Source organism: Euleptes europaea, chromosome 6, assembly GCF_029931775.1.
Source record: "Euleptes europaea isolate rEulEur1 chromosome 6, rEulEur1.hap1, whole genome shotgun sequence".
NCBI lineage: Eukaryota > Metazoa > Chordata > Lepidosauria > Squamata > Sphaerodactylidae > Euleptes > Euleptes europaea.
Genome location: NC_079317.1, coordinates 14,425,926 through 14,451,999, shown reverse-complemented (window position 1 = coordinate 14,451,999; position 26,074 = coordinate 14,425,926). Strand labels below are relative to the sequence as shown.

Genomic DNA, 26,074 nt, shown 5'->3' with positions numbered 1-26,074 from the left:
AGTGCCCTACTTTTGTGTTAACTCTGGTCCTATATACCTCTTAAGGGCATACCAGATAGCTTAGGGTAGTCCATTGTGTATCGCTGCTGCCTCATGATTGTAGGTCTCATACATCAGATGAAGGGAGCTCTGATCGTCAGAGAGAAAATGGCAGCTTTGGCATTTGGACTCTATGACATTGAAGACCCTCCCCTCTCCAAACCTCACCCTCCTCAGGCTCCACCCCCAAAATCTCCAGGTAATTCCTAACCCGGAGCTGGCAACCCTAGCCATCGAATTACCTGCAGCTTTCAAGTTTGGGGACTGTGAGCTGAGGGGAAAAGAGGGACTTCCGAATCACAGGTTTTCTATGTCATGTTTAGTTTGACGGCCAGTGTCAAGGTTGAGCCAAGGGAGGAAAGGCTGGAAGTTTCCCAAAAAACCATCAACTCCCTCCAAAGAAACAGCTGCTTCTCGCTGTCCAGATGTGAAAACGGAAACTTTGGCCACCCTGCCTTTTGCTTCAGGGAGGGGCCAAGGCTCAGCGATAGAGCATCTGCTTTGCATGTGGAAGGTCCCAGATTCAATCCCTGGCATCTCTATTTAAAAGAATCGGCTTCTAGGTAATGTGAAAAACCTCTATATAAACCCCTAGAGAGATGTTGTCAGTCTAAGCTGACACCCCTGACCTTGATGGGCAAATGGTATAAGGCAGTCTCGGGTGTTAGTTTGTGTTCAGAGCCAGAGTGGTTAAAAGCGGTGGTTTGGAGCGGTGGAGTCTGATCTGGGGAACCGGGTTTGATTCCCCACTCCTCCACATGAGCGGCGGAGGCAGTCTGACCAATGCAGTGTACAGCGGGACTATGACATCTTGCGATTTGGATGTGACATGTCTGTTGATACACCCCAAGATCACATTAGCCATTTTTTGTTGCTGCATCACCCTGGCTGCTCATATTTAACTGACGGTCCACCCATACCCGAAGATCTTGTTCACACACCCTCCTCATACATGAAAAGCCAATTAGGGTTAAGTCACCAGCCAAACAGCTGTGGACAGGTAGGTGCCCCAAAATCGGACCCTTGTTTATAATCGGTGAACAGGATGTGAGTCAAATTGGCAGGTATTTGAGCATCCCGAGTACGATGTCCTGGCTCCCCTTGGAAGCCGTATTCTCTGGAGAACTTGAACACGCTGCGGTGCTTGGCAAAGTGAAGCATACTGACTATAGCTTTCGTGTTTTCAGAATTAACAAGACACCAAAAAAGAAAAAAAACCCACATGCAATTCCTGTATTATTTTATTACATCCCCCCCCCCCCCGTTTTAATTTGGTTCAGTAATAAAAACTAGTCAACTGTAGGAGAAAATCGAGATTCGCCAGGAAAATCTCATGGCTAAATGCTCCAGCAGTTTGCGAAGCCGGCTTCCCAGTTAAGTGTTTTGTTCTGCTATCAGATTCCATTATGAGCCGCATAGATCCTTGGCTCTCATTGATTCGAAGCTTTTGGTCTGCTGGTCTTATTGAAGCTTTGCTGCTCCCTCACCAGGCAATTCAAGTCCCTTCATTTCATTTCAATGGAAACTTTAGTGTTTCGGCCCCAGCTCTAGCGCAGCTGAACACTCATCTCTGGATCTTATTTCCAGGTCTCGAGAGGACTGGGTTTGATAGCCTAGTCTGATTACAACTTCTTTGACAGCTTTAAAGGAATTTACCCAGTGGGAAGGAGACGGCCGCTGCTCCTGGGAAGACTCGGGGAATCATGCCTCCCTGCTTAAACGCCCCCGCGTGAGACTTCAGAGCATACTTTTTTGACGGGAAGATCAGGTATGTCCCTCAGCCAATTTGAGGGTTCTTGTCTGGCACAAATTTCTGAATCTGTCCTCTCTATCTGCAAAAATATTTCTCCTTGTCGTGAAAAACCTTTTACTGCGGAAAAGTGGAGGTTTCGATGGCCTTTATCCCAAGACTCTGGAACCGTTTAGCAGATACAGTCCGTTTGATCTCTACCTAACTATTACATTTTTACTCCCCTTTTCATCCGAGACAGCATTCATAGGCCTCCATGAGGGTTGCCAGGGAGGATATGGGAGAGCCGCAACACCAACTGCGGCGTCACATCACTTCCTGTAAAAAACTAGAAGTGACATGGTTAGCTCTAGGAATTGCCGGAAGCTCTATGATAAAACCATAGAGTTTCTGGCATTTCCTAGAACTACCCTATGCCACTTCCTTTTTTTTTTTACTGGAAGTGGTATGGCACCACATGCAATATTGCAGATTTTTAAACATTTTTCTGCCACTGTTACTTGAGTGGAACCACTCAGAGTAGCTAACCTGAAACTAACCCCTACCCTACCCACCTTCCCTTTCCAGATACTTAGAAAGAAACACAAAGCATATGCTTTTGGTCAGCCTTTGGAAGTTAGTCATCCCACTGGTGCTAAATTTTGTTTTTTTGCTTCCGTCATTTGAATGATGACTGAATACATAATGCTTCCTTGTTTTGGCATCAGGGCAGGGCTTGGGAAAGCATGGAAACTTGCTGCTGAATTTGGGCTACTGCATCTCTCGCCATCAATAAAACTGAGATGGTTAGACACTGACCCAGAGATGTAAATGGCAAACTCCCTTAAATAATTCTGCTAGAAGTTTCAACACTTTTTTGGCTTTGCTTGAAGTTCTTCACAACGTTCTTGTGAAGAGGAACCATAGGCCTTTTATGCATGGCTGTTTCCCTCGCTGTCACCCCTCCATCGACTTCGGGTCTTTGTTTTGATTGTGCATGCCATTTCCAACCATCAGAGGTCACCTCGCTCTCCCCTTGTGTTTTCGCACATTTTGCCTGCCTTTTTGAATTCGTGATGAAACTGGGTCCTGAAAACGTGGTCAAAATGCGTGCAAAGAAACGGGGAGAGGGAGGCGACCTCTGACAGTTGGAAATGGCATGCGTAATCAAAACAAATGCCTGAAGTCATCAGAGGGGTGACAGCGAGGAAACAGCCATGCATAAAAGGCCATAGAATCATAGAGTTGGAAGGGACCACCAGGGTCATCTAGTCCAACCCACTGCACAATGCAGGAAATGCACAACTGCCCCCCCACACCCAGTAACCCCTACTCCATGCTCAGAAGATGGCAAAAAAAAAAAAAATCCTCTAGGATCCTGGGCAACCCCCAAATTCATTTCCCTTTTCACTTTAGCAACAATGTTGGGGTAACGTTTCTCAAAAATATTGAAGCGAATGCTCTCCATTGAGAAGACAAGGTAAGATAAAGGTAGTCCCCTGTGCAAGCACGGGGTCATTACTGACTCATGGGGTGACATTACATCTCAACATTTACTAGGCAGATTATGTTTATGGGGTGGTTTGCCAGTGCCTTCCTCAGTCATCTTCCCTTTACCCCCAGCAAACTGGGTACTCAACCAACCTTGGAAGGATGGAAGGCTGAGTCAACCTTAAGCCGACGACCTGAAACCGACTTCCGTCGGGATCTAACTTAGGTCGTGAGCAGAGCTTGGACTGCAGGACTGCAGCTTACCACTCTGTGCTACGGGGCTCCCTGAAAGAAAGAAAAAACAGAGGAAGGGCTGTGGCTCAGTTTGTAGAGCATCTGCCTGGTGTGCAGAAGGTCCCAGGTTCAATCCCTGGCATCTCCAGTTAAAGGGACTAGGCATGTAGGTGATGTGAAAGACCTCTGCCTGAGACTCTGGAGAGCTGCTGCCAGTCCGAGTACACAATACTGACTTCAATGGACCAAGGGTCTGATTCAGTATAAGGCAGCTTCATACCTTTCATATCTAACAATAATACTAGGAAAAATTGAAGGCAGCAGGGAAAGAGGAAGACCCAACATGGATTGACTCAGTCAAGGAAGGTGCAGCCCTTAGTGCAAGACCTGAGCAAGGCTGTTAATGATAGGATGTTTTGGAAGTCATTAATTCATAGGGTCATCGTAAGTCGGAACCCACTTAATGGCACATAACACACACAACGTTTTCCAATACACTGTGTTCAAATACACATGAAGCTGTCCTTTACTGAATCAGACCATTATCAGGGTACTCTGACTGAGAGTGGTTCTCCAGAGTCTCAGGTAAACGTTGTTGTTTTTACATCCCATGCTACCTGATCCTTTTGTTAACTGGAGATGTCAGGGACTGAACCTGGGACCTTCTGCATGCATCACAGATGGTCTACCACAGAGCCAAGGTCCCATCCCTATTTTCTAAGCAACTCATTTATTCATTGCCCTGTATCTATTACCTATCATGGCTGAAGAAATGTGAAATGGAATGGCTCATCGCAAACTCCATTCTGCATTCTCTGGAAGGATAGAGCATGAGTGAATAGATGAATGAACAAACAAAGAAAGAAATGAACAGCTTCGGAAAGATGGTCATGTGAAAGACAGCAAGCGGTAGGAAGAGAAGAACAAGGTCCACCCTCCTTGCCTCTGGAGCAGCCAGCTTGATGTAGTGGTTAAGAGCAGTGGTTTGGAGCGGTGGACACTAATCTGGAGAACTTTGTTTCCCCGCTCCTCCACATGAAGCCAGCTGCGTGGCTTTGGGTTAGTCACAGCTCTCTTAGAGCTCTCTCAGTCCCACCTACCTCACAGGGTGTCTGTTGTGGGGTGGGGAAGGGAAGGAGATTGTAAGCTGGTTTGATTCTTCCTTAAACGGTAGAGAAAGTCAGCATATAGAAACCAACTCTTCTTCTTCATCAGAAGATTTCCATGTATGACACATATGTATCTATGTGCAGTAGGGTGACCAACCTCCGGGGGGGGGGGCGTCTGGAGGTCTCGCAAAATTACAACCAATCTCCAGTCTATAAAGATCAGTTCCTCTGGAGAAATTTGATTTGATTTGATTTGATTTGATTTATACCCCGCCCTTTCCTGGTGAGGCCGAGCTCATGGTGGCTTACAACAATAAACTAACAGAACAATCAATAAACAGGTAAAATACAAGAAATACCATTATATTTAAAGTTATAAAATCCTACTCTCACCCCAAACTGGCGCCCTAAACTATGCTCCCAACCTCACGCATAATTTAAACTAATATTTAGAACGGGAAGTCATCACTGATAATGTTGAACCAGGAAGATGAGAAGGGGGAGACCAAAAGAAAGATGAGGGGAGGTCTAGCAGATTCACTAGGGTCCAGCAGAAAGGAAGGACAAAAGGGAACAGGGGAAAGAGAAAAGGACAAAAGGGGGAAACAAAGGGAGGAAAGAAATTGGAGCTTCAGAGGGAATATACTATGGTATACTATAGATACTAGGTGAAATTCCTCCTCGCCCCTCCCTCTATAGACCCTGCCCCAAATCTCCAGGAATTTCCTAGGCCAGAGTTGGGAAGCCTAGCATGCAGGGAAGGGCTGTCGCTCAGTGGCAGAACGCATGCTTTGCAATGTATATGGAAGTTCCATATTTGAATCTCATGACCCTTTCCTGAGACCTTGGAGATCTAACAGGACTCCAACTGGGGGATCTCTCAAGGTGAGACCTCTTCGTATCTTCAACTTTCAGATGTTTCCTTAGCAATATGAGGCCCTTTGTAGGAAGTACCAAAGAAACTCTGTGCTGGTGCCATGTTCAGTTGATCTTTGCCTGATTTGTGAATCTATCTGTGGAGAATGATTTGCGCGCAGCCAAAAACGGAGGGGGCGTGCCATCTTGCGAATCAGGTTGCTCCCGGACATGGTGTTGGTGATTGTTTTACACGACTGTGGATAATTGTGCCCGGCAAAGGGGGAACCCATTTTGCCTTCTCACAACAAACAGAGGCAATACCCTATTATTTACCAGATACATCCGGAACATTACAATCAGGACGTTAAATGGAGGATCAGTTAACTCAGGGGAATCTGAAGTAGTCGTGGAAGGGTCCTTCCTGATTTATTCATTATCACTCTGTTCTTTGAGCCCGATACGTGTGTTTCCAGTTACACTGGCACACTTTGCCGCCTGCTATTACACGATTTTGTTTTCAGATGGCACGAGATAAGGTTACCTCATTATTAATATATGCGCAACCGCGCATATGTGCATAAATGTTGTATCGGTGCAGGACGCACCCAGCCTTTGGAAGTGTTAATAGTTAAGATAAACTAAGTCTATTATCACTGGGAACGACTATTTCTATGACCCTATTTGCAATAAAACCAGATTCAATGATATGAGAAAATTGCTAGGTTTTGGAATAATTGAACTCGGCTGCCTGAACCCGTACAAAAGCATCATTTACAAAGTACTTTGCTTGTCTCAAGTATTTATTCCTGCAGAATGAAATGGGGGGGAAGAAGAGTTCAGAGTGTTTATGCTGCTTTTTCTATATGCATAAAAAAAAATTTTTATCGTGAGATGTTTATTGGCTATGCATCCTCCAGTGAGGAAGCGCAAGGGGAGGGGGTGGCCTGGGTTTATTCTCTTTCCTTTGCGCAAGGCTGGAGGACCCGTTGCGGATCTAGAAGGTTTCATCTCCACTGCAATACTCGCCTTTTATGCATGGCTGTTCCGCTCGCCATCACCCCTCTGACGACTTTGGGTCTTTGTTGTAATTATGCATGTCGTTTATGACCGTCAGGGGTCGCCTCGCTCTCCCCCTGCATTTCCCCACGTTTTAAGGGACCTGTTTTATCTCAAATTTGAAAGCGCGGGGAAAAGGCAGGGAAACACAGGGGGAGAGTGAGGTGACCTCTGATGGTCAAAAACAGCATGCATAATCAAAACAAAGAGTGGAAGTCATTGGAGGGGTGATGGTGAGAGAAACAGGCATGCATAAAAGGCCACTGAGCAGCAGGTTATGGGATTTTCTTGGTCATTGAGCTAGGGCTCAACTGAAAAGAGAGGTGCTTTTACTGATAACTTTTCAGCAGTGCAAAAAAAAGTCACTTTCCTTCATTTTGATGATATGGTTAGAGGTTGCTCTGAGGGTGGTCAAAGATAGCCGCTGATTGGGGAAGCATTGCCCTCACTCTCAGTTGGCTATGTTCACCCTCAGAGATGCCAGTGTGCGTGTGTGTGTGTGTGTGTGTGTGTTAAGTGCCGTCAATTGGCTTCCGACCTAAGGTGACCCTATAAATTAACGTCCCCAAAACCTCCCGCTGGTGGCGAAGAGGGACCTGGCAATCCCACGTAGCTCCCATTAATTTGCAACAGGCCTTCTGCAAACAAAAAAATGCCTCTCTTCCTGAATTTTGATTTGTCAATTGGTTTGCGTTTCAGGGATTCATTCTCTCTGACATTCTGTCGACTGTCCTGCGCGATCCTTGCAGGAGCCATGAGAGATCAACCCCCCGAGCTTCTCAGAAGTGCTGCAGATGTCATTTTTTGGTAGCATGAAGGCGTCCTTTCAGATTCTCCAATGTACAGGAAAGAAAGGGTAGGCTGGGCCTCGGCATACCACAGACAGCTGTTATTAGCACTGACTACCGTGTCCGCAGCCCACAGGGGATCTGCGGGTTGCCTTTGGTTTGGCAGCGAGTGACAGATCTGCTGTGATATCACAGCAAGCCTGGGCAGATGCAGGCTGAAATGGGCATAGCTATAGACACTGGGAAATCAGCTGGAAAATCAGACGTACCTTTCTCTCAATGCTGATTTTTCTTTGCTCAAGGTGAGGACTCTGACTCTTGAAGAGCTGATTGGTTTGTACTTTAAAACAAGCAGAATTTCAGGAACATTTGCATCTGTGAAGTTCATCATGTCATGGACAGGTGGCCAGTGAGGGAAGGGCACTCTGGCAGGTGGCAGAAAAGGTGTGCAGCTGGGGGTAGTGGGTGCTACCGGAAGTCATGGGCTAGGGTTGCCAGATGCCCTCCAGGAGAAGGGAATCCCCCACTGTAAGGCCCCTCCCCCTGGCACCATTCAGCCAGCCAGCAGGGGTACTTACGAGCAGCCTAGGCCTCTGTTGCTGGCAATATGTCGCCATCACTTTTGGCACTCACCAGAAGTGACATCATCACACCACCAGCAACATGGGGGCACTCTAGTGTTCAGGCAAAAACTCTATGGTAAAAACAGCTTCTACCATAGAGTTTTTGCCCAATTACCAGAGCATTAGGGTTGCCAGCCTCCAGGTACTAGCTGGAGATCTCCTACTATTACAACTGATCTCCAGCCGATAGAGATTGGTTCACCTGGAGAAAATGGCCGCTTTGGCAATTGGACTCTATGGCATTGAAGTCCGAGTCCTCCTCAGGCTCTGCCTCAAAAACCTCCTGCCAGTGGCAAAGAGGGACCTGGCAACCCTACAGAGTGTCCCTGTGCTCCTGTCAATGTGATGATGACCTGAACATGTCACTGGCAACAGAGACCTAGCCCCAGTTTGCTGCTGGTCAGTGACCCTCATCCCCAGAGGGGTCCCTGGCAACCCTACTCTGGGCCTTGGCAGATGCCCCACCTCAGGGGATACTGACACCAGCCCTGCCTCCAGGGCAGGATGTTCTACTACCTTCAGCAAACAAAAAAATTGTGGCGTGGGGAAAGTAGTAGTGGTGTGTAGAGGGAACTAGTGACGAAGAGTTTGGGCACCATACTTGCCAGCTCCAGGTAAGGAAATGCCTGGAGATTTGGGAGGGGGGAGCCTGAGGAGGGTGGGGTTTGGGGAGGGACTTCAATGCCATAGAGTCCAATTGCCAAAGCGGCCAGGTAAACTGATCTCTACCAGCTGGAGATCAGCTGTAATAGCAGGAGATCTCCAGCTAGTACTGGGAGGCTGGCAACCCTCCTTGCATCAAACCCTCACAAATGCCCATCGAACATTTTGGAGCATTTGACAAAGGTACTTGCAAAATGTCAAGCTTTCACATCGACCAGAGTAGTTCTTCCATCACCGTTACAAAGAGGCTGAGGCCTGTGGAGTCTAAATCAGAATGCAGAATTTTCAGAGATGCAAAGATCTCTAAACAAACTTCTGCCATCTTGGGATATGAGCAGACTACCCTCAAGTGTTTGTATCCATATCACCATTCCCAAGGCATTTATGAATCTGAGGTTTTGTTGAAATCCAACTCCTAAATTCTTCTATAATATAATCAAGAATAGTGTTAGCCTTCTCCATCTGATGCTTGACAGCAAGAAAACATTCCTGTCTGACAGGTGTTTACAGGATTCGGAGTTCTGGTTGAAGTCTTTGGAACAGCACAAAAGCAACTGGGTGTACAAACAGACTCCAGAAAACAAGAGAATAAGCTCTTCCTTGTGCAGGTTGAGGCAGCAGGGGCAACAATTAAAAAAAACATATTTCAATGCTAAGCCATCTTGAGTGAAAAATGTATTTTTAATGACGGCAGGGCCCCAGAGTTTTACCAGGGTCTTTACGGTCCCCTAGAACAGTAAATCATGTCTCTCCCCAACTCAAATTCCATCAATAATTTTATTGTAATCTCTGTAGGAAATTCTAATGTTCCAATCCCACTTTATTACGGTAATAATTGATCTAATTTGTAAAGCATATAAAATGTGCCCGTAACGTTATTGGCATGAGAGAGATATATGGTCTCTCCACAGCTATGTTATTTTCTGGTAACTTTTGGACACAATGGAAAAGGATGTGCACTTAAAGGGGTCTTTGTCTCTAAGGTGCCATTGGACTTTGGTTTTATTTTGAAGTACACAAGACACCGATATCATACACGGAAGGGTGAACAGCAAGTTGCATTTGGATTGGGGATAGGGTTGCCAACCTCCAGGTACTAGCTGGAGATCTCCTGCTATTACAACTGATCTCCAGCCGATGGAGATCAGTTCCCCTAGAGAAAATGGCCACTTTGGCAATTGGACTCTATGGCAATGAAGTCCCTCCCCTCCCCAAACCCCACCCTCCTCAGGCTTCACCCCAAAAACCTCCCTCCAGTGGTGGAGAGGGACCTGGCAAGCGTAATTGGGGACTTAGGTTCATCTCTCTGTTCAACTACCTGATCCTTTTATCTGGAGATGCCAGAAGATGAACAGATAGTCTATCGCTGATCCATGGCCCCTCCCCTCCTTAGTGTAACCTTTATCCTGCATAGTTTTTGCTCATGTGGGTCCCTTGATCCTCAGCTAGGGATGCCAGCCTCCACATGGGACCTGCGGATCCCTCAGAATCCCAGCTCATTTATTTATTCGGTTTGTCTCCCTCCCCTCCCTGACAACCCCGGGCTCAGGGCAACTCACAACGCCTGTTAAAACATAATAATTTACAATTAAAATTCTCAGCCTCGATTAAAATTCTAACAGCGTTCCTAATCATAAATAACAAAGGTAGGCCAAAGGGGGAGGAATAAAGGAAGGAGAACAATCTCAATAAAAAAGGGATAAGAGTTAAAACAGGTATATCTAACTGGAGAGATGTTCACCTGGAGAAAATGGCTGCTTTGGCAATTGGACTCTATGGTATTGAGGTCCTCCCCAAATCCCGCCCTCTTCAGGATCCGCCCCAAAAACCTCCCACCAGTGGCAAAGAGGGACCTGGCAACCGTAACTACATGTGCCTTAAAGTGTATGATGATCATCTCTTTCAGACACTCTACACCAAATGTCCTCCTTCCATCTTGAGAAAAAGGTCACCCATGAACCAAGCCCTCAGCGAGAAGCGAAAAGTAGAGAGGAGAGTTCGATTCCAGGAACCGGAAGAGATCATGGGACATGGTAGGTGCTATCTCTTTCTCTCTGCCATTGTTATATCTTTAGTAAGGTTGCCAGGTGGGTGATTTCAGTGGGCAATTGCCCGCCAATCCACCGGGCTGCTCCGGAGCAGGGATTGCATGTGATGCGATTTTGTCACTTCCGAGTGTGAGAATGATGAATTGTAAGATCCCAAATACCCCTGAGATTGCTTTACTTGGTTATTAGCCTAACTGTAAACTGTCTAAGTCGAAATTAGCGATGGTTTTAACACTTCTGTCAGCAGCCCAAACGGTTATTGCAGCTAAATGGAAGGATGTTAAACCACCTTTGATATAGAACTGGTTTGATAAAATATGGCATTTTTTTGTAATGGGAAAAATCCAAGATGGTTTGGACTCCTTAAATAAGGATAGCCCTTCCAGTTTTGTAGAAAATTGGTTTCCGATAGTCCAATATTTGACTGACCTTGATAAACTTCCTTCAAATTTAATATATCATAACTGGCTGTATTTTTGGATGGGAAATGTAAGGTTGAGTATAGTTGACTGGTTGTTGTAGTTAATAAGGGCAGTATGTATTGAGTTGTGTTGTATGATATGTTATATCAATAAAGTGTTAAAAAAAAGGCCTCATATCATAAGGGTGTAGTAAATACAATTTTTTTTTTACTAAACTCAATGAACTACCATCCTTTTTTAGTATCACTATGGTAAAAATGTCTTTTTTTAGTAACACTATAGTAAAAATGTCCCCAAGGTTTTGCACCGTTAAACTTAGATTTTGCATGGTTAAGATTTCTTTTGTTTACTCTGGGTGTTAGAGTAATCCTTCAGGCCCAAAATGAAAAACAACACCTGGGGTATTTTAGTAAAATATGGGAGAGGCAAATAATCTGGTCTTCGCCCGCCAAGTCTCTGTCATTTGTATTTTTTAGTGTAAACAGTATCTGACACGTTATTCTGCTGCGTCTCAACACAAACCGCCAATCTGGCTTAGCTACGGGCAGGGGAATGAAAGCTCTCTGGCACCATCAGTGGTTTTCCATTTCTCTTTGTATCAAACTTTGGATGGTTCTTGTCAACAAACCCCATCGCAAGACATTACGGGGTGATATATTCCCCTTTATAATAAGAGTAGCCATTTCTTCTTTTTTTTATAAAAGAATAGACTTAATTTTTTTCTCCTCAGCATTTTATAGTGGTCATTTGTGAAGTAATACAGGGGCATGGTAATAAAGCCTTTTTCCCAGGCAATGGGCTATATTTCTGTAGCACACACAATTTAATAAACATCACCATTCATCTTAGAGAGGAAATATACATTTGCACAAAAAACAAACAAACATTTTATTCAACACATTCCATAAGCTGCTGTCTTGCCAATGCCTGGGTACCATTAGATTTTTTTTTTAATAGTGGAAACAAGCATCAAGTTAACCACTGTAAATATAGACATTCTGAAATCTGTAAAAATAAGTTTTGACACTTGCAAGGAGGTCTGTTCTTAAACAAATTCTTCTATCTCAGACAACCTTCCAAATCAAGTTTTTTAATAGAGCATCTTTTGTAACTTTTCCAACAGCAGTTTCTGAGGGTACCCATGTTGGCCTGCAGCAGAAGAGCTAGATTCAAGTCCAGGAGCACGTTAGAGGCCAACAAGATTTTCGGGGTATAAACATTTGAGAGTCACAACTCCCAGGAGTTTTAATTCTCAAAAGCTTATGCCCCCAAAATCTTGTTGGTTTCTAAGGTTCTATGGGACTCGATGTATGGGTGTAAAAGCTGGACAATGAAAAAGCTGATAGGAAGAAAGTAGATTCCCTTGAAATGGGGTGTTGGAGGAGAGTGTTACGGATACGGAGTGGACAGATATGGAGTGGACTGCCAAAAACAAACAAACAAATCAGTGGGTTATAGATCAAATCAAGCCTGAACTGACCCTAGAAGCTAAAATGACTAAACTGAGGCTGTCGTACTTTGGTCACATTATGAGAAGACAAGAGTCACTGGAAAAGACAATCATGCTAGGAAAAGTGGAAGGCAGCAGGAAAAGAGGAAGACCCAACAAGAGATGGACTGACTTTATAAGGGAAGCCATGGGCCTCAATTTGCAAGATCTGAGCAAGGCTGTTAAGGATAAGACTTTTGGTAGGACATTGATTCATAGGGTCGCCATGAGTCGGAAGCGACTTGACGGTACTTAACACACACACAAATGGGATTTGAACCTAGCTATGCCCAACAACAGATACATACACATTTTTTTAAAAAAATAGCATGTAAAGTTATCAGTTAGGCAAAAGAATCCTGATCATTACAGCTGTAAAATTTAGGTTTTGTTTTTAGTGTCCATTGCCATCACATTTTAACATTTTTAAAAAATCTATGTCTGGCAGGCAGAAGGGACTGCAGGATTGGAGGAGGAAGGACAACACAGCAAAGATCTTAGTTCCTTCCTTAGTAGTCATTAGGATTCAACCTGAAGTCTTTATGTATACAATGTCCCATCAGAAAGATATCTCCACTTCTATAAAGCAACAAGTGTTGTCTCTAACCCTGACAAATGTTAGCCTTGTTTTTCGTTTTGTAATACGAATAATGTTACCTTTCAGTTCCTCTAGTTTTCCCAGTAAATTCCATTCGACAGGCCACGGGAACATTCCCATTTTAAACTTTTGATACCTCTTTGTATATATTTATTTCAGTGTGTATCCTGTCCTGTCCCAAGAGCTCAAGACAGATATCTGACTACTTAACATCCAAATGCTTTAATGGAGTGTACTGGAATTCTTTCTCCCACCATCCATTGTTCCAGATTGCATTACATCTGCCATATTTTTTTTTTTTGCTGTCAAGTCACAGCTGACTTATGGCAACCTCGTAGGGTTTTCAAGGCAAGAGACGTTCAGAGGTGTTTTGCCATTGCCTGCCTCCGCGTCACAACCCTGGTATTCCTTGGAGATGTCCCCTCCAAATATTTGTCAGGGTCAAGGCTGAGAGTGTGTGACTGGAGCCAGGTTTTCCCAGGTCCTAGCCTGACACCTTAAGCACTCTCTTATTAGCACCCTGCTACAGCATATTTCATAGATTAGAGGAGTATCCATGGCTACTAGTAAAAACAGATACTAGTCGTGATGCATACCTATGCTCTCCAGGATCAGAGGAGCATGCCTATTATATTAGGTGCTGTGGAACACAGGCAGGATGGTGCTGCTGCAGTCATCTTGTTTGTGGGCTTCCTAGAGGCATTTGGTTGGCCACTGTGTGAACAGACTGCTGAACTTGATGGATCTTGGTCTGATCCAGCATGGCCTTTCTTATGTTCTTAGGTCACAAATGGGAGGTGCTAATGGAATAGAAACATTAGAATCTTCCATTTATTACCTAATCTATGAAACATGCTGGAGCAGGGTCTCCTTTAGTTACAGCAGGCCACAAAAAACTGCTACCCAAAAGTATACATTGCACATAGGTTGTTATAAACAGGAGATGTGAGGAGGACTGTCTCTCCACCCAATTACACATGCACCGGCTACAATCTTCTGGTTGCCACTTTCTTGTTGCTCCTTTGACTGAGGTGGTATCTACTGCACCATTAGGGTTGCCAGCTCCAGGTTGGGAAATACCGGTAGATTTTGGGGGGTGGAGCCTGAGGAGGGCAGGGTTTGGGGAGGGGAGGGACTTCAAGGCGATAGAGTCCCATTGCCAAAGCGGCCATTTTTCTCCAGGTGAACCGATCTCAATTGGCTGGAGATCAGTTGTAATAGCAGGAGATCTCCAGCCACCACCTGGAGGTTGATATATATACACAAAGTGCAAATTTTATAAGCTACTGAGATGAAACAAGGACCATATACATGACTCATACAAAGCACAAATATATACAATATGTACAATCTGCATAAAGCAGAAATGATTCCAAAGGTCTCAACAGAGTACCAGGTAAGTATTAGTATTGATTCAATCAGACGTCAGCAAAGTACATCACATAGTGCAGCTAGACTAGCTGCACTATGTGATGTACTTTGCTGATGTCTGATTGAATCAATTTGTACTTACCCTGCATGGGAAGGAATTATGAATGTATAACAGCACTTTTTTGAAGGACTGAAGAAAGATTTCCACTGCTGTTGATCTGAAACGGCTGTATCCATTGATGATTGTGGCTTTATATGGACTTTATACACAAAGATTACAATACTAATACCTGGTACTCTGTTGAGACCTTTGGAATCATTTCTGCTTTATGCAGATTGTACATATTGTATATATTTGTGCTTTGTATGTGTCATGTATATGGTCCTTGTTTCATCTCAGTAGCTTATAAAATTTGCACTTTGTGTATATATATCATCCTGTACTGTTTTCCTAACCTCGTGGTATTAGTACAGAGGTGCCTTTTTTCTCCCCACCACCTGGAGGTTGGCAACCATATGCACCATCCTTAGAAGTTTGGGAAGTGCTGTAAGTGGGGATTTGAACCTGGGTTTCCCAGGTCCTAGTTTGGCATCTTAACCACCACACCATGCTGGCTCTTAAACTGCTATGTAGCCAGGGCCCAGTTTGGCATTGTGTTGTGTATATGATCTCTTCCCCATATTTGCTGAAATACTGGATAATGTTGGGTGCAAATATTTCCCCTTCAGCAGTCACCTTCCCCAAGTTGTGTTCAATTCTTATTTCACAGCCTGGCTTGGAGGAATCTTTTAATTGGTGTGGGGGGTGGGGACTGAACACCCCTTTTCACCTTCTATGGTATCCTGTAAATGCACCCCCAAATCCAGAGTAGCAATGCAACAGAAAGACTGAGGCCATTTATGCAAGGGTATTTAGCTCACGATCCCTGCTGGACTTCTTCCAGGCTATCACAACTCATCTCCAGCAGATAGAGATCAGTTCACCTGGAGAAAATGGCTGCTTTGGCCATTGGACTCTATGGCACTGAAGTCCTTCCCCTCCCCAAAACCCACCCTCTGGAGATCAGTTGTAATTCCTGGAGATCTCCAGACCCCGCCTAGAGGTTGGCAACAATGCCCAGGCCCCAGAATATCTTGGTTTAAGCCAGCTCCACTGGGATAAGCAGAGGTTTCTATATAGTACGAAACAACAGTCTGCTAAATGAGCATGAATGATTTTCTTAGCCAAAATCTAGCTCACAATGTTTGCGGGGGCAAGCTGTGTAAATTTACTTTTGCCTGTTAACTGCACAAATGAACATTTCCCAGCCTGCTGTTAGATCCCCTACCAAATGTGCTGCTGCTTTAAAAAAATATATTGCTATGAGAGATCTTTCTTTACAAGGTTAAGAGCGATGTATCCTTTTCATGCTTTTTTCTAGACATTCCCTGCTGTGACTACATCGTTGGTGAGTCAAAAATCTTTAACTGGGGGCCATTAGCGGAACCGATTGATGTCTGCTTGCTGCTATGATGATAAATCGTGTCGTGTCACTGTAAGAATAAAAATTAGCCCAAACTGCAGCACTTGGGTGGGGGGTTGATATCGTTCGACGTGATGCCCTTGAGAAGTGTGCTTGACATAAACATAAACCACATTGTCTCCCAAACTAAATATTAATTTAAAGATAATAAAGTAAGATCAAGGTGAGGCAAGCGATGGCTATTTTTCAGAGCTGCATAATCAGTATTCTGGAGGCGGGGGGTCCGCAGGATTGCATGATCCCACGTATTAAAAATGACCCACAGATAGATAACTAGCGCAGAGAAAGAAGGCTAAACTAAAGCTCTCCTCCCTGATATACGAATTCCAGAAGTGTCCCAACGTTACTCTGCTGCAGCCCAATATGTCAGGAGTCCAGCAACATCTTAAGGACAAACAGAATGTGTTCCAGCAGACACTTTTGCAGAGTTCCCTTCCTCAGATGCATTAGCTCGATGCTTTTATATTACCCCTTTTATTAGAAAAGAGCAAGAGTCCAGTAACACCTTAAAGACTAACAACATTTCTGGCAGGGTATGAGCTTTCTTGAGTCACAGCTAGGTATCTGAAGAAGTGAGCTGTGGCTCACGAAAGCTCATACCCTGCCAGAAATTTTGTTAGTCTTTAAGACGCTACTGGACTCTTGCTCTTTTCTACACCAGTCAGAGGTCGCCTCGCTCTCCCTGTGTGTTTTGCTCATGTTTTCCAGATACTGTTTTAGCCAGAATCTGGAAAATGCAGGCAAAACATGTGAGGAAAGCAAGGCGACCTCTGACGGTCAGGAAAGGCATGCATAATCAAAAGGAAGCCCCGAAGCAGTCGGCAGGGGTGACTGCGGGAAAACGTCCCTGCATACAAGGCCATTAAGGATCAAAACAGGAGCTGCTAAGAGATCTTCCCAGCATTTAAAAGAAAACCTTTAGTTCAACTGTACCTATTCAGATTACAATTGTGAGGACAAGGTCTTTTCATCCTCTGAACCCATCAAAAACAACAGTGTGTGTTAAGTGCCATCAAGTCGCTTCCGACTCATGGCGACCCTATGAATGAAAGTCCTCCAAAATGTCCTATCTTTGACAGCCTTGCTCAGATCTTGCTAATTGAAGGCTGTGGCTTCCTTCATTGAGTCCATCCACCTCTTGTTGGGTCTTCCTCTTTTCCTGCTGCCCTCAACTTTTCCTAGCAGGACTGTCTTTTCCAGGGACTCTTGTCATCTTATGACGTGACCAACAGCAGACAGGGGCAGAAACATTAATCCCTGCTTTCCCTTCTGTGCATGGCCTTGGTCCAAATTAGGAACCCAACCTCTGAAGTATACCTTTAAAAGTCACAAAGAGATTCATGATGCCCGTCTTGGAGAGGCTGGCACTTGAAAATCTGACGAGGGCCAAAAGACAAGTGACCGAGGTCACAGGTCCATCCCATGGCCACTGACGCCATTTTAAAAGCATTGGTAATTCTTCTGAAATTGCCACAAGGCTCCAATCCAGCAGCCTCCGGAGCTCTTCCCCCCCAATGCATTTTCAGGGGCAGAAGCAACCCCTCTTTGACTGCTTCTGCCCCTGAAAAAGCGTGGGGAAGAACAGGAGCTCCTGGGGCTTTTAAAGGCTTTTAAAATGGCCTCAGTGGTCTCTGTCCAGCATAATCTGTACGGCATAAGAGGAGGAGGAGAACAAGAAAAAGAAGAAGGAGGAGGAGGAGGAGAAGGAGAAGGAGAAGGAGAAAGCTTGGAGGGCTTTAAGAGGGGAGTGGACATATTCATGGAGGAAAGGGGTATTCATGGCTATTAGTTAGAATGGATACTAGTCATGCTGCATACCTATTCTCTCTAGTATCAGAGGAGCATGCCTATTATATTAGGTGCTGTGGAACACAGGAAGGATGGTGCTGCTGCAGTGGTCTTGTTTGTGGCTTCCTAGAGGCACCTGGTTGGCCACTGTGTGAACAGACTGCTGGACTTGATGAGCCTTGGTCTGATCCAGCAGGGCCTTTCTTATGCTCTTATGTTATGTTATGTTCTGAAGAAGAAGAAGAAGAGTTGGTTTTTATATGCTGACTTTCTCTACCACTTTACCTTCCCCTCCCCACAATAGACACCCTGTGAAGTAGGTGGGCCTGAGAGAGAGAGAGCTCTAAGAGCTGTGACTAGCTCAAAGTCACCCAGCTGGCTTCATGTGGAGGAGTAGGGAAACCTACCCAATTCACTAGATTAGCTTCTGCTGCTCATGTGGAGGAGTGGGGAATCAAGCCCGGTTCTCCAGGTCAGAGTCCACAGCTCCAAATCACCGCTCTTAACCACTACACCACACTGGCTCCCTGCTGGATGAGACTAATGGTCAATTTAGTTCAGCTTCCTGATCCATACAGCAGCCAAAGCGGATGCGCTGGAGGGTTGGGAAATTCCTGGAGACTTGGTGACGGTGCCTGGAGACGGTGGGGTTTGGGACAGGGAGGGACCTCAGAAGGTTATAATGCAATAGAGTTCACCCACCAAAGCAGCCATTTTCTCCAGGGGAACTGATCTCTGTAGCCTGGAGATCAGCTTTAATTCTGGGAGATCTCCAGGCCTTACCTGGAGGTTGGCAACTTTAGCTAACAAACAGGGAAACAGAGGCCAAGGCCTTGCCTCGATGTTGCTTCGTAGCATTTGAGTTTCAGAGTTTTACAGCCTCTGAAAAATGATGTTCCCTTTAGTCTGCAAAGGCTTAATTAATTTCTGCTCCAGTTGAACAGTTTTCTGTCAAACATCCTTGCTTCTGTGAACCATGTTTAATATTAAGTGATCTGCCAAGAATCTTCTGCGCATTGCAACGGAGTCCAGAAAGCATCCTAAGGTGTAGGCTTAGGTTAGCGTGCAGTTCATCAATTCATTCATGACCTGTTGGGGACAGAGTTGCCAGGTGGCAACTGCCCACCAATCCATCAGCTGGCTGACAGCAAGGATAGTGTGCATGGCTGCCAACAATGCAGTCCTATCACTTCCGAAGCAGTGGACTCTGATCTGGAGAGCCGGGTTTGATTCCCCACTCCTCCACATGAGCGGCAGACACTAATCTGGTGAACCGGGTTGGTTTCCCCACTTCTCCACATGAAATCAGCTGGGTGACCTTGGGCTAGTCACAGCTGTCTTAGAGCTCTCCCAGCCCCACCTACCTCACAGGAAGTCTGTTGTGGGAAGGGGAAGGAAAGGAGATTGTAAGCCGGTTTGATTCTTCCTTAAGTAACAGAGAAAGTAGACATATAAAAACCAACTCTTCAGCTTCCGAGATCTGATGAGCTCAAACTAGTCTGGTCCATTTAGGCTGCTATGGGTTCTCCTCTACACTACTAGAAAACCACCACTCTCTACACTAACACTGAATAGTCTTTTTCTTGCTCAGTTAAGAGACCAAAGCAATTTCACAGGGCTTGTTTCAGACACAAGCTACCTCGGTCCAAAAATATCAGCCTACAAGCGGAATAACATTCCAATCGGCGCTTGCAGGAAGGAGTTAGCTGGCAAACCGCCGGCTGACATTTATTCACAGAAGGCACGGCGAGAGTCATTTTAAATAGCAATCGATTTAACAAAGAAAATGGAAGCCTGTTCAGAGATAATTTGCAAGCGGAAAGAAGAGCTTCATTCAAAATGAATAAATCATTCGCGGCAAATAGCCCCCCCCCCCCCGACTCTATTAGAGAACATTGATTCGGTTTCTTGGGTGCTTTAAAATGATTTGCTCTTAGCACGCTGCTTTCCCCCTGCACACTTTTTGATACATTATTATGGGATGGTTGCCTGCTTTTATGACTTCTACTTGCCTCCGTGTGCCTCCGCATGACAGCTTAATTGTTTACTATGAATTCTGGGACCAGTAATAGCAGCTAATTTAAATAGGCCAGGGTGAATCGCGGACCTTTAGTCGTAATAATACAGGCCACGCTTTCTTTTTATCTTTCCCTTACTGCTTGTGTGCATATTCCAAACAAATGATTATCTCCTGCACAGTATTTTTCAAAAATGATTATCATCCAAGGCGTGAATCGGGCATTCGCTAGCACTTTCCGTACCCAAACAGCTTTATAAAAGAATATGATGACGACCAAATAATAACAAAACAACTTACATAAAAATGGTCATACTATGTCAGGCCAATGTTCCGTCTAGCTCAGCAACCTGTCGACAGAGGCTTGCCGGGCAACGCTTCACATAAATCCGTAAGCAGGGCAGGGCAGTAATCCATCCGTACAGATGTAACTGAATTTTGAAAGCTGTTGAATTGATGTCAAGTAATCCCGATTTAATTTAGAATCATGGAATCATAGACTTGGAAGGGACCACCAGGGTCATCTAGTCCAACCCCCTGTACAATGCAAGAAATCCACAACTTCCTCCCCCCCCCCACACACACACCTCCAGTGACCCATACTCCATGCCCAGAAGATGGGGGGGGGGAACCTCCAGGATCCCTAGCCAATCTGGCCTGGAGGAAAATTGCTTCCTGACCCCAAAGTGGCAATCAGCATTACCCTGGGCATGTAAGGAAGGGCCACGAGAGCCAAACACTGATGCAACCCTTCCTGCCCTCCCTCTCATAATCCTCTTTAGTTCACAGAATCAGCTTTGCTGACAGATGGCCACCTAGCCTCTGCTTAAAAACCTTCAGGGAAGGAGAGCTCACCACCTCCTGAGGAAGCCTGTTCCACTGAGGAACGGCTCTAACTGTCAAAAAGTTCTTCCCAGTGTTTAGCTAAAAACTCTTCTGATTTAATTTCAACCCGAAATTGATTTAGTTTCTCCCTTGGGAGAATTAGCACAGTTTTTTTTTTTTTAAATTGTACCCATTTCTCTTTCTTTATGCTGAATCCTTCCTGTTAAAATCGACACGTCTTTCCTTTTTTTTTTTTTTGAACCAGTCATGTAAAAATGATGTATGATGTATAAAATGTGTAGAAATGCCATAAAAATGGAAGCTAGGTATAAATGGTATATGTGTGTGTGAAGTACCATCAAGTCACAGCTGACTTATGGCAATCCCATAGGGTTTTCAAGGCAAGAGTTGTTCAAGGGTGGCTTGTCATTGCCTGCCTCTACATAATGACCCTGGTATCCCTTGATGGTCTCCCATCCAAATCCAAACCAGGGCCGACCCTACTTAACTTTCAAGATCTGATAAGATCGAGCTAGCCTGGGCAATCCAGGTCAGACGTAAATGGTATACAAATGCCATAAAAATGGCACTGAAGAAATCAAAGTTACAAAGGGTCATCTGGAACAGCAACCAAAGGCAAAGACAGACAACAGTGATAATGAGTGTTTGTAAAGTGCTGTCAAGTCACAGCCAACTTACGGTGACCCTGTAGGGTTTTCAAGGCAAGAAACGTTCAGAGGTGGTTGGCATTGCCTGCCTCTGCATTGTGACCCTGATATTCCTTGGTGGTCTCTCATCCAAATACAAACCAGGACCAACCCTGCTTAGCTTCCAAGATCAGATGATATACAAAATTAAAAGGAAATAGAAATGATCATACTGGCATGTTTCTGAAAGATTTGTCCTGTTGTTAACCACAGAATCTGGTGTGTATGTGTTAAGTGCTGTCAAGTCACTTCCAACTTATGGCAACCCTATTGTCATTTATGCATGGGTACTTGGACTCATGTTCACCCCCTGTCTGACTCGGTTGTTCCTTGGAGTTCTGCATGTTTTTTGTTTTGTTTTTTTCTTAAAATGTTTGTTTATGTAGCAACTGGGTTTTGGGGGGGATTTGCTCTCACAGTAAGCGTTGCGAAGTAAGCCAATTACAAAGCAGCATTTAAAGGGGCAAGACTTGATTTGAGTTTGGAGGCTGGTAGTGCAGAGATTCCAACAGGAAAGTGTGGGTCCAGCCAGCAACGAACGTCAGGTAAAACTCCCATGTGTAAATGACCTATGAATCAATGTCCTCCAAAATGTCCTATCCTTAACAGCCTTGCTCAGGTCTTGCAAATGACGGTCGTGGCTTCCTTGATGGAGTCAATCCATCTCATGTTGGTTCTTCCACTTTTCCTGTTGCCTTCAACTTTTCTTATCATTATTGTCTTTTCAAGTGACTCTTGTCTTCTCATACAGTGACCAAAGTGCAATAGCCTCAGTTTGGTCATTTTCGCTTCTAGGAATGCTGCCAACCCTAGGGATGGGGCCATAGCCTCTGGACTTGTTTTCTGCTGTTTTCGCTTGAACACCTTCCCATCTTTAAATTGCGTGTGTGTAAAGTACCAGCAAGTTGCAGCCGACTTATGGCAACCCAGTAAGGTTTTCAATCCAAGTGACTAACCGAGGTGGTTTGCCATTGCCTGCTTCTGCATCAAAACCCTGTTATTCTTTGGTGGTCTCCCATCTAACCAGGGCCGACCCTGTATAGCTTCTGAGAGCTGAAGAGATCAGGCTAGCCTGGGCCATCCAGGTCAGCTTTGAAATTTTACTTCTCCTTTTTTGCAAATCGACTCAGCAACTCTAATCTGGTGAACCAGGTTTGATTCCCCACTCCTCCACATGAGTGGCAGACTCTAATCTGGAGAATCGGGTTTGATTCCCCACTCCTCCACATGACCGGCCGACTCTAACCTGGTAAACCGGGTTTGAGTCCCCACTCCTCTACATGATGCCTGCTGAGTGACCTTGGGCCAGTCACAGTTCTTTCCGAACTCTCTCAGCCCCACCTACTTCACAAGGTGCCAGTTTGGGGGTGGGGGAGGGAAGGAGATTGTAAGTCAGTTTGATTCTCCTTAAAAGGTAAAGAAAAGCAAGGTATACAATCCAAGCCTTCTTCTTCTTCTTCTGTTATAGTGAATGCACAAATATCCTGCATATACATACATACACCTGTACAAACACCTGTGTATAAGACAGACCCAACACACATTTACTTTATAAATGAAACCAGAGATCAGTACTTGGATAAAATTGGGGTTGGAATCACACATTGAGCTGTACATGCATTGACCTTAACATGAGAATTACTTTATGTACATATAAAGTAGGGCTGTCGATTCGGTAAAAACCGAACTGAAAAATACCAAAAAAATGAACATTTGGTAAAATTTGGGTTTGGGTTTACCGAGTCTGCAAAATCCAGGAGGTTGTACCTCTATGAAGGCACAGGGCAAACTTTCCCACTGTCTAAAGCCCGCCTTCTCCATTGAGATACATTGCAAAGATCACACTAAAGAATGTGAACACAGACACTTCGCCAATGCTTTCCAATGGAGGAGGATGGGGGTGACCCCTTCCAGACCCCATAACTCCGGACCACCTGACCCAATTTTACCAAACTTGGGGGTTCTTTCAAGGAGAGTCCCTTCTAGCTACTCTGAAAATTTTGGACCTCTACCTACACAAGTGCCCCCCATGAGCCGTGGAAAGCCGCAAAAAGCCTCCATAGGGTTTAAATGGCCGAATTTTTCAGAAAACCTGAATTTAAAGTTGAATTGCTACTTTTACCGGTATAGGAAATTCAGCATTTGGGTTTTCCCGGCGGGGGGGGGGGGGGAGGCCAATAAACCCGAACCCGAATTTTACCGATTTTTTTTCAACAGCCCTAATATAAAGCCAACAAGGTATGCTGGATAAAGTGTTCGACTAGGATCATGGTAAACCCAGGTTCAAATCCCCACTTCTACCATGGAAGCTTCCTGGGTGACCCTGGACCAGTTGCGTTCTCTCAGCCTAGCCTACCTCACAGGGTTATTGTTGTGAGAGAATAGAAGAAGGGAGAATGATGTTCTAAGCTGCTCTGACTAAAAGTGGGGTATAAATAAATAAATGTAAACGGAGGAAGAAAAATTAAGTGCACGTGGACGGTACATGTGGTCTCTGTAACTTAGGATTGCCAACCTCCAGGTACTAGCTTGAGATCTCCTGCTGTTACAACTGATTGCCAGCTGATAGAGATCAGTTCACTTGGAGAAAATGGCCGCTTTGGCAATTGGACTCTATAGCAATGGTCCCTCCCCAAACCCTGCCCTCCTCAGGCTCCACTGCCAAAACCTCCCACCCATAGTGAAGAGGGACCTGGCATCCCTACTGTAACTTGTAAACTGGGTTAGAGCTATGTAAAAGTGAAGGGGAACTTGGCCTTTTTAAATAGATTTCATTTAATGCTTTGCTTCCCCGTGTGGGGATTAGAACCTGGGTTTCCCAGATCCTAGTCTGACACCTTAACCACTAAACCACACTGGCTCTTGCTATGTTTAGTTGCAGTTAATTAACCCCAAAGGTGAAACCTCTACCTACTAAGAGCATTCCATCGACACAAGCAAGTATAAAACCCTTTCCGAGCAGCCTACTACAATTCAAATGTGATGATTTTTTTTTCATTTGATGTTTACCTTGAAGTCAGCTTGTAAGTATGTTTCACTTACTGAGTTCCTAGTGGTTTGGTTTTTTTTTTTGAAAAAGGCTTGGTTCATGTTGCGGGCAAGAGGAATTGAGCTTCTTTATCAACTTTAAATGAGCATTAAATAAATTTGCCAGCGCTGCCTAGCATTCTGAAGTATTTAAGCTCTCGCATTTTGCCGGAATGCGTTTTTAAAAAAGCAAACCGAACAGCAGCAACGCTCTCCGAGTACATGCATTAATTATAGCAATCCTGTTCTCGTTGTATATAATCAGACCCTTTCAATGCTCCATTAGATTTCATCATGGATATTCAACCTCCTTTGTAGGGGAGGTTTTGTTGCTGCTATTTAGCCAGAGTGTGCCAAAGAACGGCATTCAAGGGCAAAAGGCCGGAACGGTGCATTCAGTGGCAGACCAATGAGCAGGTCTCTGTCGAACATCTGCAAAGCAGAACCGTAAAGGGACCATTTACAGCGGAAAAGTGACAGGTAGCAGAGCGTATCAAAGTCAGTATTGTCTACTCAGACCGGCAGCAGCTCTCCAGGGTCTCAGGAAGAGGACTTTCACATCACCTACTTGCCTAGTTCCTTTAACTCGTAGGGTTGCCAACCACCAGGTACTAGCTGGAGATCTCCTGCTGTTACGACTGATCTCCAGCCGATAGAGATCAGTTCACCTGGAGAAAATGGCCGCTTTGGCAATTGGACTCTATGGCATTGAAGTCCCTCCCCAAACCCCGCCCTCCTCAGGCTCCACCCCAAAAACCTCCCCCCGGTGGTGAAGAGGGACCTGGCAACCCTAGAGGGGGATAGGGTTGCCAGTTCCAGGTTGGGTGACTACTGGAGATTTGGGGGTGGAGCCTGGGGAGGACAGGGACCTCAGTGGGGTACAATGCCATAGATAGCGTTGCCAGGTGGGTGGCCCTCCTCAGGCTCCGCCCCAAAATCTCCAGGTATTTCCCAATGCAGAGCTGGCAACCCTATTCTAACCACACTGGTTCTCTTTCGAAAGTTAACCTTCATTGATGTGCTGCGGAAACAGACGGTCAAGTTTACATATCTGTTTAAAAACGTATGTCTGGAAGAGCTAATATGATCTCGTTTCTCTCCCCTCTCCTCTCTCTCTTTCGCTACCTCCCAGCTCGTGAGAGGCCGGGGAGCTCTCTGCCTTTGTTCCTCGGGGGTTTGCTTTGTCTGGGACTGCTTTTGGCTCTCTACTGCAGCAGCGTGAGGCACGATTTCAAAGTCCTGGAAGACTTTCAGTCCCAGCTTGTTATCATCGCTCTTCAGATAAGGCACGTCGCTTTGAAATGGTGGAGTTGGCTGGCGAGGCTGTAGGCTGCCGTAGACGCGGGTTCGGGATCGTGCTGGGCCTGAGACAATGGCCAGCTTCGCAAGAAGAGCGTCTGAATAGATCTGAAAAAAGCCTTTGAAGCCAAAGCAAGGGCGAAATGGGTTGTCTTCTGCTGGAACAATGGAACGGTCCATGGTGGGCGCTTCCCTTTTTCTGTCCTGGTTGGATTATTCCTCAGTTTCGTTAATGCAATTATCCCCCGCTGGTAACCGTGAGGATGTTGCTGGCGGAGTATGCTAAGTATGCAGAGAAGTAACAGGCTCAATGATTAAAGATAAAGTTGCTCTTTATTGAGTAAACTACATTTCAGATAGGAGAGCTGAG

At 45.1% G+C, this 26,074-nt stretch overlaps 1 protein-coding gene across 1 annotated transcript; it reads left to right on the top strand.

Annotated features, from left to right (window-relative positions):
- Positions 1-1,703: 1,703 nt before the first annotated feature.
- C6H14orf180 (chromosome 6 C14orf180 homolog) lies at positions 1,704-25,734 on the top strand. Its single transcript, XM_056851243.1, has 4 exons — positions 1,704-1,807; positions 7,216-7,372; positions 10,497-10,623; positions 25,538-25,734. Exons 2-4 carry the CDS (start codon positions 7,355-7,357, stop codon positions 25,732-25,734), a joined length of 342 nt encoding a protein of 113 aa, XP_056707221.1. The 5' UTR covers positions 1,704-1,807; positions 7,216-7,354.
- The last annotated feature ends 340 nt before the right edge of the window (positions 25,735-26,074 follow it).